The sequence below is a fragment of the Lycium ferocissimum genome, unplaced genomic scaffold (assembly GCF_029784015.1).
Source record: "Lycium ferocissimum isolate CSIRO_LF1 unplaced genomic scaffold, AGI_CSIRO_Lferr_CH_V1 ctg5434, whole genome shotgun sequence".
Classification (NCBI taxonomy): Eukaryota; Viridiplantae; Streptophyta; class Magnoliopsida; order Solanales; family Solanaceae; genus Lycium; species Lycium ferocissimum.
The window spans coordinates 7,762-27,244 of record NW_026725987.1 but is presented as its reverse complement, the minus strand read 5'-3'; the positions used below and the strand labels follow the sequence as shown (position 1 = coordinate 27,244).

The following is a 19,483-nucleotide window of genomic DNA, read 5'->3' as shown; positions in this document are numbered from 1 at the left end:
CTCCATGAGCACTTTAAGCATTTACATGTATAATGGGAGTGGAATGTGAAATAAAAAGGGGAAATGGTTGTTAATTGTAATCTAGGAAGACAATGGGAGCACCGAATGAAAAGAACTAATTCACTTGTTAGTGGGAATTGAAAGAAACAACAACAAAAAAAAAAAAAAAAAAAGAGAGAGAGAGAGAGAGAGAGAGAGAAAAGAAAGAAATCTTAACAAGACAGAAAAAAATGTAGCGAAAAATTTTCCCGTCTAACTTGTGTGACTTTTAAAAGGAGTGGTGCTTAAACAAAGAAAATGGGTGAATTGGGAGAAGTTTAAAGATTGGTCGGTGTTGAATAAGGGCTAATGAAGAAATTGTGCAAGAATGATAAAAGTATATGTATTAAAAGTGCTTAGGGAGGTTAGTCACGATTATCCAAATAATTCCTACCCGTCCCTTAGCCGACATTACAACCCTCGAAGTCCTACTTGATTCTAGGTTCGTCTGACTTGTATTAGTAGAGTGGTTACACTACGGGCAAGCCTATGGTATGTCGTATATTACATGTGATATTCTTTGTGAGAGTGAGCGTACTTAATGATGTTATGTCCATTTGATTCAAACATATGCGATTCTTGAGAGAAATGGACTACTTTATTTTGGTGAGGGCACATAATTAGCAATAGAGCGGTGAAGCGTTGATTTCTTGATCATACGGTTGTTTACATGCTTTAACGTGGTGTCGTCGGGTCAATGGGTTTTAAAATTGAAGTGTTTCTTAGGAAGGCGGTCCTTGGTGCTGAAAATGAGGTTTTAAATCTTTGGCATGGCTTTCGCAAATTGGCTTGTTGTTGTGGGTTTGAAAATATTCTTTTGAGATAGCCATACTAGCCGAATCCCGTTGCAGACCTGTTTGAATGAGTTGAGCTAGAGGGTAGTTTGGAGTTGGTTTGTGTTTGCTCGAGGGCGAGCGAGGTCTAAGTGGGGGGTGGTGATATTTGGCACAAATATCATGTTTTGTGTCATTTTACATCCTACTCTTATGACTTTTATCGCTTAATTCGTGATGCAATCGTCGTATTTGAACTTATGTCGTCATATTTCATGTGTATAGGTACGAAGATGACAAACGATGGAAAACTGTGCTGAAAGTGAGTGATTTTGGAGCATATGACAATTAGACGAGATGACGAGTCGAGGACTACAAGCGATGAACAAAAAGAGAAAGAAACTGAACTGAAGGCCCGCTTTTCATCAGCATCGCGTGAAGAAAGGGGACAAAAATCAGACCCAGAACTATCACGCGATCCTTCCGCATCGCGGAAGGAAAGCGAGAAGCCCCAAAACAGTGTGCGATCCTTCCGCGATGCGGAAGGAAAGCGGGGATCTGCGCGGCTTTCCCGATTCGACTAGGATTTGGTTTCCTTGTTTTTTATTTTTACCCTAGACTATATATAGACGTTTTATTTGCTGAGAATGGTGTGCTGGGATTTATTGAAGGATTTGTAAGCCGCCGTTCTCCTTTCTCTCTCTAGGTTTCTTTTATTTTTCATCTTTTTCAACCCTAGGTTATTCATGACTTCTTTTGTCTATGATCGAATCATGAGTAGCTAAACTTCTTAATTCTAGGGTTGTGGCGAAAGACTTGAAAGTTGATTTGATGACAATTATTATCTATTGATTTTCCATATTTTGGGTTGCTTATTTATTCTTGATCTTAATTGTTTGATTATCGGCCAATAGTTAGACACTATCTGTGGTGCGCGAATTGAACTTGAGAAAGGGAATTCACGTACGTAATAAGAATAAATAGAGTTTGTTCGATTTAATCGTTTCGCCACTGAGGATAGAGATATACCCTTTAGCCCTACTTAGTTGAATATGGAGAAATAAATGCGTTCTTGTTACCTCTGACGACCATAGAGATATAGGCGTTATAGTAACATCTACAGGCTTGTGAGTAGTTCAAGAGAATATCACAAAGTATAATTAACCCGTCAACTAGTAACCCAGGAAGTAAAATAGGTGGAATTGTCTGAAGATCAACTGGATTGTCGAAAGACATGACCCTAGATCTTTTTCGCATCTGATAATTCTTACAATCTTTGTCAAGATATTCCCAGTCACAAAAATACCCATCACAAATTGTTTAGTTTTCAGTTTTAGTTTAGTACAATAAACATCTTGATTTTCACTTTCTTGAATAGTTTCATCCGAATTTGAATTAGCTTAACAAAGAGAATCTAAGTCTCTGTGGGATCGATATCTGGACTTAACAGTCTATATTACTTGTACGACCACGTATACTTGCGTGTGCGTTTGGGAGCAACAATAACATACATTCTTGTCATATTAGCAAATCTCCACATGTAGCTTACCACACTTACTGCACGGAGAAACCTAATGACCGTCACATCACTATGTATCTACCGAGTGCATGTCCTACCATTTTGACCTATGAAAGTTCTCCCCTTGCTTTGGCCCTGCCTGGCTGGGGTCGTACTCCCCGATGAATCCACCATAGACTATCCCATCCCAGATGGCCCCTTTCTATATGAACTACATCAGCTCCATTGTAAATGCCACTGAACCCACCAGTTGATCAGGCTTTTTTTAAAAACTATTTGCATCTCTTTCCTTATTGTGCCTCTCGTCAAGCTCTCGGGATTACTACATGATAGACCCCAAAGTAGCATTTGTCCTAGCACTAGCCACTTTGTCAAATAGGATGGTTACTAAACCACAATAACACCATTCAACTTTTCGTATCTTCATCGCGCACTAGATATGGAGCATATTTAGCAAGACGCGTAAATATGCTACTTTGGCATATCAAACTATATTGATATTATCTTGTGGATTGCACATTAATATTAATTTGTGCTCGTATACTTTGACGTACATAATAACAAGAATCGGTTTGTTATCCAAAGCTATGTTGAAGCTAGAATATAATTGAGTTTATAAAGTTATGTGTTGCAAGCTATAATGTATTTTTGGCTAATGCTTATATTCAGGTAACATAAATTTGAGAAATCAAATTTTTGTATATGGTGGAACTTCACACTGTTATAATGGTTGAATCTTACGATGATATGTGTGAGAAATACTATTTGGTTGGAATTTTATATAAAATCAGTTCTTAGAAATAAGCATGTATTTCTCATCTTCTATATAGGAAATTTTGACATGATAAGCCTAGATGTGACTAACCCATAGTTGCTAATAAAAAATGCAATTGGAGGATATATTCAATGAACGAAAGAGACATTCAAGCTCAAGATAGAAAATAATTGCAAGCTGAATGTGTCACAATGGAGTTATCTCGTTGGATCATATTCCTTCTTCAAGAAATATTACAGATCCTCAAATGAATGAACTTGCCAAAAATTAAGTCGCGAAATTCTCAAAAGATATGGGATTAAAGCAATTAGTAATTACGAATTGTGACAACCCAACCTTACTAATTGGTTGTTGTCCAGTAATCTAAGAAGCATAACTTTTCTTATTATCTTAGTCCCACCGGAGTTAAATTTTTATGGTACTTAATGCAACAGTCCGGAGGAACACATGCTCTGAACGAATTGGCAGCAAATTATGTAGGATATGCTTCCGTTACACATTTTCTTGGAGAAATAAAATCGTGTACTACATGACTCGCCATATACATGCAACGCACGTGTCAACAAAATAGTTGTTATATATTAGCAACAAGTCGTGCACATCCGAAAGTCAACAACAAATATTCTTTCAATGTATTGAATAGAATTTCACATAAACGATACTTAAAGATCCCATGTTGATAACTAAGTAAATATTAATAAAACAATTATCCCCGGGACTTGAGAGTACCATTGATGTATAAATAAACGGGGAGTGGCAAGTCAATCTCATCGATCACATAGGAGTATTTTCGGTCAAAGTACCAATCACCAAATACCTTCATTGTAGTCTGCATCGACATTCCATCTAATTAATATCATGAAATTAAATTTCGATTGCTATCAATATTAACCATTAATCACAATACATCATTGAATTGATTTATTGAAACGTCAAATGCTAAAAAGATGTTGGTGTAAATATTCGTATAAAAAATGCAAAGAATATAACTATCGAGGATTATGCAACAAAAATATAATAAAATAAGCAAATTTTTCTCCACTCATCCCTCCATTTGAAACATTTTTACCTCATATTTCAATAAATTTTCATAGTACAATGTGGTTAGGCACTCAATGTCTATGTTGTTTATTAGGTATCTAAATCCTTCTTTAAAAAAAAATCTTTGCTAGTGTACGTGGGACATCAATAAGCAAATTAAAGTACAACTTCCAGGTCAAGTTTATTGTGTACAACTTCCAGGTCAAGTTTGTTGTGCTCAAGAAGAGAATCCAGTGATGACATTTGAATCCAACCCATGAAGATCAAATAGCATATGAGAATGAGAGGCTCAATAGCAACTTTCAAAGATGAAAAACCTCATATTAAAATGTTTAGTGGAGAAATGTCACTTTTAATTTTGAGGCTTTAACCAAGTCTAATGAAGGTTGCTACAGTTACAAAGCTAGTTAATAACTAATCCACCACAAGCATGTTAATGAATGTATGTTACCTGAACAACGAATCAACACATGTAGTCTACATGGCCCCTTGGCAAGGGGCGGTCTAACTATACAAGCTAGTTATAATAATCCAATTGCTCATTTTATGTTCAGATTTGTTATTTGAGCATCTTTATATGTCGTTATAATAATTTATTTAACTCTTATATGCTCATGTCATGGCTAGTATTTTCAATTTTGGGGTTGTCCTTGGATTGCTTTCGCACTATAAAATCACAAGAGACAGAGGATAACTGAAGCAATGAATGTTGGTATTTTCTCACCTCTACATACTGTTGCCTTGTATGTCATTATAATTAGGAATTACAATTTGATATGGACTATAGATAAGGACTATAGAGTTCCAATAACACTAGGATACAAAGTAATAGTAGCTAAAACTTATCCATGTTCGGATTGTGATGGACATGGTTTAATACTCCCCTTGCAAACTGAAGGTGGCGAAGACACATTCAGTTTGGAACGTAGAAATTCAAAGCGCGCCGCTGAAAGTGGCTTTGTCAAGACATCGGCCAATTGATCCTTAGACGACAAGAATTGCACCAGCAGATCCTTCTTAGCGACCCTATGTCGAACAAAGTGAAAATCTATTTCGACATGCTTTGTGCGAGCACGAAAAACTGGATTAATAGAAAGATAGGCCGCACCAATGTTATCACACCACATGATAGGAGCTTTAGGGAGGTGCACCCCAAGCTCATTTAGGATAGACTGTATCCAAGTTAGCTCAACAGCAACATCAGCGAGCGTCTTGTATTCCGACTCAGTGGAGGAGCGAGCCACTGTACGTTGTTTCTTTGAAGAACACAATACAAGAGCAGCACCAAGGAATATGGCATAGCCTCCAGTAGACTTACGATCATCTAAGGACCTTGCCCAATCCGAGTCAGTGAAAGCCTGTAGAAGCAGTGTGGAGGAGCGCGGAATGTGAAAAGGGAAATGTTGAGTGTGCTTCAAATAGCGTAGGATACGCTTAACTGCAGCCCATTGATTTACTGTGGGATTATGCATGAATTGGCAAGCTTTGTTGACTACAAAGGCAATGTCAGGACGAGTGAGTGTGACATACTGTAAGGCTCCGACAATTTTTCGATACAACGTGACATCGTGGAACAAGGGGCTGTCACCGGCATGGAGCTTTGAATTCACTACCATAGGTGTGGAAAGGGGTTTACAGTGCTACATAGTAGCATTTTTCAGAAGAGAGGTAATGTACTGCTCTTGAGAGAGTATGATGCTGGCAGATCCATGAGAGACTTGAATGCTAAGGAAAAAACTTAAGGGGCCAAGGTCACGAATTGAAAATTCTGCACCAAGTTTGGAGATTATGCTTTCCATAAAGGAAGAATTGTTTCCAGTGACAACAATATCATCTACATAGACCAAGATATAAGCCACTACACCATGAGCTCGATAAATAAACAATGATGTATCTGATTTTGAAGTAGTGAACCCAACAGTGAGGAGGAACTTAAGAAGGCACATGTACCATGCTCGAGGCGCTTGTTTGAGACCATAGAGGGATCTCTTAAGCTTACAGACGTGATTCGGATACTGAGGATGTATGAAACCGGAAGGTTGTGACATAAAGACTTGTTCTTGCAACGTACTATAGAGAAAGGCATTTTGCACATCTAATTGACGCAAAACCCAGTTGTGTGATGCTGCCAAGGCCAGAACAATGCGAATAGTAGCCGGCTTAACAACAGGGCTAAATGTTTCAAAGTAGTCATGTCCCTCGAGTTGGTGAAATCCTTTTGTAACCAAGCGAGCCTTGTAGCGCTCTATTACACCAGAAGAATTTCTTTTGATGCGAAATACCCACTTGCACCCAAGAATATTCAGTTGCGGATCATAAGAAACCAGTGACAATGTGTCATTTCGCAAAGAATGCATCCATTTCAGATGCCATAGCAGCCCGCCATTCTTTATGTTTGGAAGCTTCAGTGAAACGCGATGGCTCATATGTGGGAGAGGGTAATGAATCTGAGGTAGTAGCCAAATTTGAGGACGGATGCATGTGCCTAAGTACCATCTGATGTGAACGGAGCAGGGGAACGACCTGGGAACATGTCATAGCTACTTAAGTCGACAACAAGAGGTAGGCCAAGGGAAGAGGTGCTGGGAATACCTTGGAGGGAAGTTGGTTCTGGAGTGGGAGCATGTGAAGATGATGTAGGAGTAGATGATGGGGTCAGACTCGGAGTGTGATCAGGACTTAAAGAGGGTGGAGAAGAGTCTCCTAAACAAGTGGTAGAATGAATCGGTGGGGGTGAAGGTGATTGAACGGTATTAGGCAGCAAAGGAGGAGGATCTCCACCGGAAGAGAATTAATGAATGACTCTTGATGGAGACATAGAGACTGGAAAAGAAGCCCAAGGTGCGGTAGATGGAGACTGATTGGGTGCAGGGCCAAGGATGGATGGCTTGGCAAATGGAAAGTTATGTTCATCAAAGAGAACATGTCGGGCAACATAGACTCGTCTAGTGGATTGATCCAAACAGTGATACCCAAGGTGGGTTGGGCTGTAGCTAAGCAACACACAAGGTTTACTTCGGAAATCAAACTTGTGTTTATTGTAGGGTCGGAGGTAAGGAAAGCATAGGCAACCGAAGACCTTAAGAAAAGAATAGTCAGGTTTGGAATGATGGACTAGTTCATACGGTGAGAAACCACGAGTTGTAACTGAAGGAAGGCGATTAATAAGAAAAACGGCGGACTCAAGTGCGTATGGACAAAAGCGGAAGGGAATCGAACTATGGGCAAGAAGGCTGAGACCGGTTTCGACTACATGGCGATGCTTTCGTTCAACTCTTCCTTGTTGCTCATGAGTATGTGGGCAGGAGACTCGATGAGCAATGCCCAGTTGATTAAGAACAGGTGATAAAGATCGGAATTCCCCGCCCCAGTCGGATTGTATTGCTTTAATTTTAGTATTAAATTATCTTTCAACAAGGGTGCAAAACTGATTAAATATTGGCAACACATCAGATTTATGAGAAAGAGGAAACCCCCATGAATAGCTCGTGTAATCATCAATAAATACTAGAAAATATCTGTGTCCATGAGAGGAAAGAACGGGCGCCGGACCCCAAACATCAACATATAACAATTGTAAAATGGAAGAACTTTTATTAATGCTCAAAGGTAAAGATAATTTGTGCGACTTGCCGAGTTGACAAGCACTACAAATAGAATTAAAACTAGAACTCGTACAAGGCAATTTATGTGTCCTAATAACTTGACGAAGAATTCGTTGATGAGAATGTCCTAGTCGAAAGTGCCAACAAGATGGAGATGCCACGATAGTATAAAGTGCCGAAGGTGAAGTAGACTTAGAAGTGGAAGATGACTGGAGAGTGTAGAGTCCCCCATCACTCTTGCCTAAAAGTAGTAGTGTCTTGGAAGCCCGATCCTTCACAACAAAATGGTAGGGATGAAATTCAAAGAAAACGTTATTATCACGAGCAAAACGCTGGACGGAGAGTAAATGTTTAGTGATAGAGGGAACATAAAGAATATTATTTAGACGAAAGCGTCGAAAGGGGGAGGGAAGAGTGGCATTACCAGTGTGATGAATAGGGACGCTATTGCCATTACCAACATGAACCTGGTCGGCTCCTTTATAATCCTCAATCTGGTGAAATGTGGTGAGGTCAGGAGTGATGTAGTGCGTCGCTCCGCTGTCAGGGAACCACTGCTGAGAGGCTGTGTTTGGAGTCGAATGCGATAGATAAGCTACTGGATTAGTAGCTTGGGCACGTAACGTTGGAAGAAATTTGGGGCAGTGTGGTTATTACCATTGCAAATTTGGTACTTTGTCGCTGATCAGTGGATTGCCAAGGTTGACTATAGGTGGAAAAATTTCTGGAATTGAAGCGACCACCTCTACCACCACGACCTCGATTGGACCTTCCACGACCTCAGTTAGTATTGTTGTTGTAGGAGCGATCAGGTTGTGCATTCTTGTGGGTCAAGTTTGCTTAGGGATGTTGGGCTGAATCGGATTGTGGTGGAGTAGAAATTGAAAGGTTGGATAGTGACGATCCATTGATGAACTCATGGTTTAGAAGGAGGCTATGCAATTCGGCAAAAGTAACTGGTTGAGGTCGTGCCGATAAGGTGGTGACAATATCTTTAAATTCTGAACGCAAACCTTTGAATATGTAGATGTTCTGGTCTGCTAGACATAAAGGACGTCCAGCAGCGGTCAATTCATCTGAAATCAATTTTGCCTTGTGTAGATATTGCGTGACAGTTAGATCCTCTTGCTTCAAGTTTTGAAGCTGCATATGAAGGCTCAGAATTTGAGTGTTGGAGGGAGAAGATAGCACAGCCTCAAGCGCGTCCCAAACTTCCTTCGAAGTATTTAGTCCAATGGCGATGGGAGGTGTCTCTTCAGATAGGGAAGATATGAGTAGGCTCAAGATCAATTGATCTTACGGGATCCATGGTGCGTAGTCGGGATTAATAATTGTCGTAAAGGATCCGTCACCTGTAGCGCTGGCAACTGAGACATGGGATGCTAGACAAGGGTGACTGCCATCGACAAATCCATGAAGATTCTGTCCACGAAGGAAAGGCAACAATTGTGTGCGCCAAAAAAGATAGTTTGTGGCAGTTAGTTTAATGGAGATAAAGTGGTGAGCATGGTTAAGTGATGTCGGGGAAGAGAAAAGAGAGGTAGACTGGGTAGTGGAAGATTGAGAAGTGCTCGAGGTGGAAGAAGAGATCGTCATGGCTCGGATACCATATAAAATCACAAGAGACAGAGGATAATTGAAGCAATGAATGTTGTTATTTTCGCACCTCAGCCTTGTATGTCATTATATACAATTAGGAATTACAATTTGATATGGACTATAGAGTTCCAATAACACTAGGATACAAGTAATAGTAGCTAAAACTTATCCATGTTCGGATTGTGATGGACATGGTTTAATACGCACTATCTTATATTACAAACTTAATTATTTTATATTATTTCTTTGTTTAGACTTTATTCTCGAATATTGAAAAAATGTTAAGATGATTACTCTGTCTTGGTTCCTCTAACTTAGGAATTGAGTGGTGCTATTAGGACTTAGGTGATTGAATCGTGATACATCATATGAACTTCGTACTTAGTTTTGGTCATAGATCCATGACTAGATGTGGAAATGATAGGTTTCTATTCTTTTACATTGTTTATAATGTTTCCATTGCAACAGTAGGAGATACGTAATTTTTATGAATCGTTGATTGCTTATGAATGTTACATTGATATGAAAAGAAAACCAGTTCGCACTTTCATCAAGGGTAAAATGGAAGTCTGAAGTTAAATTATTACTAAAAACACATAAAAAGATATCATATTTTTTTTTTTATATTGATTAAAAAGAAAAGAGTATCATATAAAATGAGACGGAGAGAATAACCTATTTGGATTGGTTTATTTTAAGTGTTTTTAAGCCAAAATAGCTTTTAAGCACGTTTATAGTATTTGGATAAGATACAAAAGTGCTTTTAAACACTTATTTTTAAGCCAAAATAACAAAAATAAGCCAAAAGCCATAAGTTAAGATTACCCTTATAAGCTATAAGTTAGGATTATGCTTATAAGTTATAACCCTATCCAAACAGGTTCTAAAAGTTTAAGTTACATACACTGTCAATGTAAAGAAGTTTTACATTATCGGTTCCATTTATTTCTTAGCGAGGAACTTGTCTTATTTTTAAGATTACAAATTCTCCCTCATTTTTTTTTTTTTTAACAAAGGCTTAATTGTAATATCCTTTGGGTGACCTGATGATATAAAAGACATTCTTTAAACTGACGATGTATATAACTTAAGCTCTTAATCCAATCATCAAATCAACCAAACAAAATCAGTAGTGTTAAGTTCAATTTAATTAATTTAAACATTCATTGTTTTCAGTTTTTAAAGCTTCCTATACATGCTACTTTCTTACAACTTTCCTAGTTTTAGTTTTAGCCAGTGCTAGTTTAGATCCAATATTATAATTCTCTATACAAAGCTTCAACAAATGACTTGTACAACCAGGAGTTAACCTGATAACCGATAAAGGAGAAGCATAGTTCAACAGCAACAACAATATGCTTGTTAATATGCTGGTCCAACATCAAATTTCACCCGCAACATTTTCTCAAACAATCAAAGGAATTAAAAAACATTTTCTACACTTTTTACTCTGAAAAATTGAGTAAAAAAAGAAGTAAATATATAAATGGAAAAATGAAAAAAAAAAGAAAAAGAGAAGGTTTCACATTATAGTTTTAGCAGTGTCAACCAAAACTAAAGAATATATACCGAAACATTGGTTAAAATAAAATAAAAAAAGACCACCAAAGGATGTGGTGTAGCGGATGGGCTTGCTCCTACCTTAACCAGAAGCCTCGAGTTCGAGCCCTGGGTATGAAAAAATCCTTAGTAGGAAGCGCTTCTCCCCGAATGGGGCCCTATACGGCATGAATCCGGATATATTCGGGCGAATTGCCCTTCCTTTGGGGTGGTCTTTAAATTTTTCCCCTCAAATTGCTGGTCTTTAAGTTTTACCCTTCGCCTAAAACCCATGGGTTTCGGGTTCGAACCCCCGCTCAGTCAAAATTTTTTTTAAAAAAAACCGCAAGGCAGAGTTTGAATTTCGCTCTGCCCCCTCCGGCAGACTTTTAGTTAAGCATAACTAATATATATATATATATATATATATATATATATATATATATAGTTATGCCTTAAAAAAAGTTCCGCTTATAGGTTATACTTTTAGTTATGCCTTAATTAAAAGTGTGTCTCATAAGACATAACTAAAAGTATACCCATAAGACAAAACTAAAAAAAGTATACCCATAAAGCTACGAACTTTTAATTGGCATAACTAAAAGTTTGCCTTATCAGGCAAAGTATATGCCTTAAGGAAAAGTTGTGCCTTATGGGACATACTTTTGATTATGTCTTAATTAAAAGTCTGCCCTATAAAGCATAACTAAACTATGCCTTAAGGAAAAGTTCTGCCTTATGGGGCAGACTTTTAGTTATGCTGGATCTGGCATAACTTTAGTTTTTCCTTGATCCGGCATACACGCCCCCCAGCCTTGCCTTGCGAAATTATTTTTTTATTTTATGCGGCGAGCGGGGGTTCGAATTCAAAACCTCATGTATTCGCCACCTTTTTAAGCGAAAGGCAAAACTTAAAGACCACAAATATGAGGGGCAAAATTTAAAGACCACCCCAAAAGAAGGGCAATCCGGGCAAAAAAATGTATATTCGGGCTCAGATGCGGGTACTGAACACCGGGTGGGAAACAAAAAGAAAAAGAAAAATGAAGAGCTAGAATTCAAAGAATGCAACTAATACGAAAGTGACGAATGCTTAGAGCAATGTAAACTTGGATCCTTTTCATTGTAAGCTATAAAAGATGTTACCTTATTATTCTATCAATTTCAAGTAATTTTAAGTAGGCCTATAAGAACAAAACAATTTTATTTTATTTCTTTTTCTGGATTTGATCAGCCACCAACCTCATTTTTTAGGCATCTAAATTAGATAAACTGATCAAAAGGAAATATTTTCGACCTAAAACATATGGTTGAAGAATCATGCACATAAAGAGTTAACAAGAATAAGAGCATTTCCAAGAATAAATAACAGATAATCTCTTACCAGATTATTTATTGGAGTGGCATTGACTTTATTCCACCATAGTTCAAGCTGGGTGTGACGATTAAAAGAGTCAATGAAAGCTCCCCTTTGTTTTGGATTATTTGCTTTGGGCAAAGCAATTAAGAATTCCGACCTCAATTCTGAAATAACAAATTGTAAAAGTATAATCAGAAATACAACTCACTGTAAGTGATTCACGGAAGAGAAATTAATTTCATACCTCAAGTAGTATAATAACTATTTACACCTAACACATCCTACATGGCATACTTAAGACCACAAGATTCAAAAGACATTTTAGTACGTACACACGTCTTTGGTTTAAGACATTTAAAAAGCTTCTATATTTTTCTAAACTCCTTGTCGAGTCAAACTAAGACAAACAAATTCAAACGGAAATATATATATATATATATATATATATATGTTCGTAGTAATGTGTCGTAAATAACTATGTCATTTTGTGTACATACATATACTTCCTAAAAAAAATGAGAAGAATGCTCTTGTGCTTAGTCTTTTACTCCCTTTTTATGAAATGTCATGCACACTAACTCCTAAAACGAAAGTTTTTGATTCATTAGTAGTGAAACTTTGACCATAAAAGATCTAGAACTATAACTATTTAAATTAAAGGGTGCAAACCTTTGAAGGCATTGTTCAGACTTTCAGTGCAATTTCTTGCTCGAATGAATTCACCGACATTAGAGCCTATTATATTGTCCACCTGAAAACATTAATTTCATTTAGAAACATCAAATGAAAAGGACTAATAGTGAATAACTATATGCAAATACAATTAAAAATAACTTATTAATTAAATTAGTTAACCTATAAGATCTGTTGTTGTAGCTTGTTAATGGTTGCACTTTCAACCTATATCGCTTAGGTGCATATTTCCAAATCTATCCAGATAGCCTCCGAACTATATGTACCTGATAACTATCAAATGCTGACATCACAGTAAAAAATGGCGTCTTGATATCTTCTTGTATGTTTTCTGGGAAGAAACACTGCAGCGTATTTGTAGTTTGTATATATTCATTAGTTCAATGGCAGAAAAAACATAAATGATAATTGAATCTAGGAAGCTGCAGGACGTACCAATTCTGGTTTCATTCTTGAAGTGCACGATTTTGGTAACACTTTGGTAGATCCCTGCAACTCAATAAAATAGGTTTTATAACATACTTAACCTTAAATCAACATGTACAGGTACGAAAATAATAATAATAAAGAACTCTCTAATCTTCTAAGTACTTGTTCATATATCCGCTAGCTACATAAATTAAACTAAATGAAAGAGAAAGAAATAGGATTGTACATGTAAAGTAACAACATCTCTAAAGAGTGACTCGAACACATTTGCTAGCAGTGGATTTTTCCTATAAGAAGAAAAAGAATATCACAAAGTTAGATTTAGTACGTGTTTCTTAGTTAGCATATATATCGAATCATTTTCTTATATAGGAAATTTAAAGTCCTTAAACATCTTACACACGGATAAAATAACCAGCATCAACCAAGCATTTCACTCTATGAGCTTTAGGCAATAAAGTTTTGAAGTGATCACAGTATAGCATTGCTGGATATCCATTAGCAGAACCGCCAGAAAGAATGACCTGCAATGATTAATTTCTCTCAAATCTTTCGACAAATAATTATACTCAAATAATATTGTATAGTTTCTATGTGAAACATAATTTACACGAATTAATATTTCAGTAATTTAAATTTACATACGTTCTTTGCATCCATTAATCCCTTTGCTAATAGATCCTCAATTACTGCATCAAATATTCTTGCACCTCTGAAATGAAGATTGGTAGTCTAAACAATGTAGAATGTGAGTATAATTTCATATTGACTTGTCAAAGTACACCGATAAAGAAACGTCTCAAACAGACATTCACATTTATGTATCTTTAAATGATCAGAGACAAATTTTCAAAACAGGAATTCAAAAGAGAGCATACAGGATCAACACTTTCGATGTCTCCAGTGAAAGCTCCACCATCACAATACCTAACAAAGACTTTGTTCCAATTGTAAAAATCTGCATGATTTACAATAAATAACCTTATGATCATAAAATAGAACAGATTATTTGCAACCCCCCCCCCCCCCCCCCCAACAAAAAAATCATATAAGCCTTTCTCAATCAAATTAAACTTTCCATTCTTTTCATTTTATCAAATCGTTAGATGAATCTAAGCGAACCTCGATTTTCAGTTTTGGTCTTGCTGAAAATGCCTAAAAATATGAATGGCATCATAAGTTTTGAAGAACCCAAGTCAGTCTTGGAACGGTTCAGGCAGTCTGTGATGTTTCTGCACCAGGCTCCTCCCTATAGACAAAGTCAAAGTTTTGAAATATTTAAAAATATTCCAGAAAGCTTCTCTAAATAATAACAAGAAATCATAAGTCTTCTTACTCTTTTGAAAGAAAGAGTATAAGTTTTTTATACACTGACTTATCTATCAGGTCACATAATTTAATTAAACTGCCGATAAGAAGTGAAATTAGTAATAGAAAGAATAAAGCAGACAACACTATAAAATATCTTGATATTGTCAATGTGTATAATTTAAATCCCCGAAGAAAATGAAAAATAGCAGCTTTATGTCGTCTACATATAACGGTAGGATCAAGCATATGCTATGTGAAATGTAACTTACTGAGAGTAGAATAATCCAATTTCTGACTCCATGACCAAATCCTCGATCAAGATGGTATGCTGGAGGTGATCCGTCCAAGCACACTGCAAGTAAACAAGGTTAACAACACTCTTTATGAAACTAATACATGATTTTTTTTACTATAAGTTAGATTAATTTGTATGTATTAAGTGTTGATTAACCTGCTCCTTTTGACACAGCATTCTGAACAATTGTTTTATCGACAAAATATGCATGATCTTTGCCTTTCTGTTGTTTCGGTGATTCATTTACTTTTGCAGATGCAGTTTTGATGATGGCCAGGGAACAAATAAGCAAGCAAACAGGTTGAACAGATCTTGCCGCCATCATTACCCTGCAGAACATAATGACAAACAAATACAGTATAAATCCACCCCAAAAGTCTTTCGTTACAGCTCAGGGCATATATATGAAGTAGAAGAAAGTAGTATAAACTAATCTTATATGCAAACGTAATTAAGAAACCTAGAAATTAATGAGCAGATTAAAACCTTCTACAGACGCTGCCTATGATTTTAAGTTGTAACATAAAAATTGATTCATCAAATGTAAAATCATGTCTGCATTCTAACAGAGTAAAAAAAGAGCACTAATAGGTCATTTAAAATGATTAAACATCAAATTAGTCAAATTTCATGCACATTCAGTACATAACCAACAAATTGAATTCAATCGAATGCACAGTAAAGTAAAGAGCTCAGCAGATTTGATCGATCCACATTTTCAAAACGTAACAGACAAAATTCTACGTTCGAAAGCAAACTTAAAATAGGATAAGTAAATGACCTTATAATATATATGTTTGCCGAATTGGACTCGTCAGTGGAGCTTGGCTAGCAAATATATATAGTAGTATTATTTATCCTTGAGTCTTGAAATGGCTGTGTGAGTATGAATTGATATCAGTGAAGATGGTGATGTGATGCTATGAATGTCAAGTATGAAATTAAATGTGAATTGAGCAATATTTTTCTTCTTCTTTTTGTTTATTCGTCCTGCTCACATGCAATATGGAAGAGAGAACGTGGAAGTGAGGGTTAAATATCCCTGCTTGCATTAAATAATTATTAGTTTAATGCACTCTGCCCATTATTAGGCGACTGATCTTGCACTCTTGCGATTAATGGTTGACAATTCCATGAAGAAGCTAGTTGCAATAGTTAAACATGCCGAATGTCAAAGTTGCACTCTCTTTCATTTTATGTATATCCCTTTGAATGAGTCTGAAATTTAAGAAAGAAATTTTGTGTGGAACTTGTAGTACTCCTTCCGTCCCAATTTATACGAGGTTTTGAGAGTCAAGCTATTCTTTCTTTGACTATGATTTTATCAAACTCTTTTCATATATTGTGAATTATAAATTATGCAAACTTATAGTACTTTTTGTTTAGTTTTCAAATATGTAAATTTTATTATAAAATACTCGAAGAATCTATGTTTGAAATTGTAGTCAAAGAAAGATTTGTTTGACTCTCCAAATAGGTCAACCCTCATATATTGGGACAGAGGAAGTATTAAATACATTCAGACCTCTCCATAATATTGACAGCGTTTGTCCAAAAATTTCATAGCTGCTATAGTGAGGTTTTGTTATGTATGTATACTGACATTTCAGTTTAGATCTCATTTAGCTGTTATAAACAAAAGTTCGCAAAAAATATTTTTCTGTACTTTTTATTTATAAACGAAAACAAATACTTGTTAATTCTAATATCTCAATTGATTTTCATATTTAATTAGTTTAAAATTGAAATGACTAATAAATTAATCATAAACCTATATCTGGTTGTGCCGCACGGATAAAAAATTAAAATCTAACGAACATATGCATCTACAATCAATTAAAAGTCTTAATATTTTAAGTTTGAAGTAAGAATTCTATAATTGTAGGTTGTTTCGTAATTTTCAGTCTTTTAGTGATAATATAATACTTGAATTGAAGAAGATTTTTGTCCAAGCTTTTAGCAAAAGGAAATTCAATAGATTTCCCTTGAAGGCTATCAAGCAACAATATTACTAAAATATATCCATATCTAATTCAAATAGCTCTCTAAAGAGCCAAATTGAGATTTTTCTGAGGGCATAACGGAAATATACATATAGCGTCGGCTTCTATCTAAGAGCTTAACAGTTGACTCTTCTATCTCACACCAAGTAGCAGTAGATTGAGGCTCTTCATCACCACTTCCGTTGTCATCACCTTCTACATCCATTGTCTCTTGTTCTTCCACTCCAATGACTTGTGCAATAATCTTTTCATCAGTGTAACTTTTAAGGATTGGATTGAGTGTTGCGTCAAACTCCATATAAGTGGTATCATCCTTTGCTTGATTGGTGTTATGAGATGAGATTTGAGCTATAATTTTTTTTTCTTTTAGATATTCGTACTTGAAATTTGCTATGTGCATGACTTTAATGATGATTACTATAAATATTTTAATACTTGGTATACATAATATATTTCTTATGAAATACTATTACACAATATTTGAGTATGGCTATTATAGAGAGGTAATTTTACAAAGAGTGTGCCGGTATAATAAATGCCACTATTGTTATAGGTCGAATGTTGTAATAGAGAAGTAAAATATAACATGAAAAATCGGTTCAGGAGAAAATCAGACCGTTATAGTGAAATGTTGTTATAACGAATTGCAAGGAGAGGTTTGACTATATGACATGATATTTGTTTATCTATAAAATCATGTTATTAAGGATGAAATGAAAAGTTTAAAGTTAAATTGTTTTCAAATATTAAAAAATATTAATATTTTTGAACAAACAAAAACTTTTAAAAAAAAAAAAAAGTCACAAAAAATGAAATGAAAGCTTTGCCCCAAAACAAAAAAAATGAAATGAAAGGAATGACATTTATTTAAGGTTCCCGCACAATTTGGTCATTCTTGTGATGGATTATGAAAGCTGCATCCTTATAATGGTATATAGAGGCAATTCTTAGCCACCGAAGGTCGAAAACATTGCTCAGCATGAAGAAAGGACACACAATCTTTATAATGGAAGATACGACAACTGAATTTGATTTTTAATTCCTTCTCTTCGTAAATGAGCTAAAATTCATTAGGTGGCTAAGGATGTTGTAGTCATTTTTTTTTTCATCTCTACTCTCTTTCTGAATCGGGGATCACCTAAAAATGCTCTCTAGAAAAAATAACCCTAGCCACCAAAAACAACCTTGAACGGCCTCCATGGCCAATCCAACCGGTGGCTGTCCCACCTTTGTCACAACCTACAACATTATCAAAACCTACTCCACCATCACAAAATACACCATCATCACCACCTACACCGCCCGCAGCACAAACCACTCAACCAATTGTCCCAGATCTTAATCCTACTACATCAACAACACCTATCACATCTACCAATGATACTGTTTTGCCACCAAATACCCAAGTTTTGAATACGAGTTCAATCTATGCGAACTTGTTTAAGCCTAATTTGCCTAACACATCAACAGTGGTTCCTCCAAAACCAAAGGATATACCTTAATGGAGAACCCCATGTCACATGGAAATCCTCAGAAGTGAAGAAGTTAATCTTATAGGAAGATTTACAGTGTTCTAATTGGTAAATTTTCCTATGACATAATTAACATCAAGGAGTTAAGGACTGCCATTTCAGATCGATGTTCAATAACGGGGAAGTGTACAATAGGATTGTTAGAAGATAGACATATTCTATTAAGGCTATGATTATTAGAAGATTCAATCAAGATGCTCTCTACACCAAAGATATTACATCAAAGTGCATGCGAGATATTTTCAAATGAGGGCCCTAATTTGGAGTCCTTGGTTCAAGCCTGATGAGAAGACTTCAATTGTTGTTCCTTGAATCAGTTTCCCTGAGTTGCCTCCAAATTTCTTTGCAAGAGATGCTGTTTTTTCAACGGCATCTGCTGTGGATAGGCCATTGACAGTTGATTTGGACATATAAAATAGGAAAAGACCTAGTTGTGCAAAAGTTAAGGTTGAAATAGGCTTGTTAGCAGAACATCCACAAAGAATTCATATTGCTAAAGAGGATGATGTAACAGGCAAAATACAATCTAAATGGGTTAAGATTAATTATGATTACTTACCCAAATATTGTAAGCATTGAAAGTTACAAGGTCATGGAGAGATTGAATGCAGTACTCTATATCCTGAGTTAGAAAAGCAATACAGAGAAGAATTGAAAAAGGAGAATGAAGAGATGAGAAAGAGCAAAGAAAAAGCTGTTGAAACAAATCAAAGGAGAAATTTTTCAACTGGAAAATTTGGTAAAAATACACAGGCTAAACAGGAATGGATGCAAAGAAGAATACACAAATATATTAGAGATAAAAGTGTTATAATTCTTGGGGAAGTAGGAGACAAACAAAATGGCGAGGCTTCAGTGGAAATTCAAAATACTTTTGCCATTTTGGGTAATGAAAATGATAAAGGCATGGAGGAAAGCATCTGTGAAGTTTCCAATAATGTAAATCAAATGGAAGACCAACATGAGGTTG

General features: G+C 36.0%; 1 protein-coding gene across 1 annotated transcript; it reads right to left on the bottom strand.

Moving 5' to 3' along the window:
- Window positions 1-3,607: 3,607 nt before the first annotated feature.
- LOC132044906 (pectin acetylesterase 8-like) lies at window positions 3,608-15,927 on the bottom strand. Its single transcript, XM_059435439.1, has 13 exons — window positions 15,760-15,927; window positions 15,135-15,307; window positions 14,953-15,035; window positions 14,495-14,621; window positions 14,251-14,330; window positions 14,018-14,104; window positions 13,772-13,896; window positions 13,599-13,659; window positions 13,379-13,432; window positions 13,210-13,287; window positions 12,920-13,001; window positions 12,275-12,414; window positions 3,608-3,935 (listed from the first exon to the last, which is right to left on the bottom strand). The coding sequence occupies exons 2-13, from the start codon at window positions 15,301-15,303 to the stop codon at window positions 3,813-3,815; spliced, it is 1,209 nt and encodes a 402-aa protein (XP_059291422.1). The 5' UTR covers window positions 15,304-15,307; window positions 15,760-15,927; the 3' UTR covers window positions 3,608-3,812.
- Window positions 15,928-19,483: the final 3,556 nt, after the last annotated feature.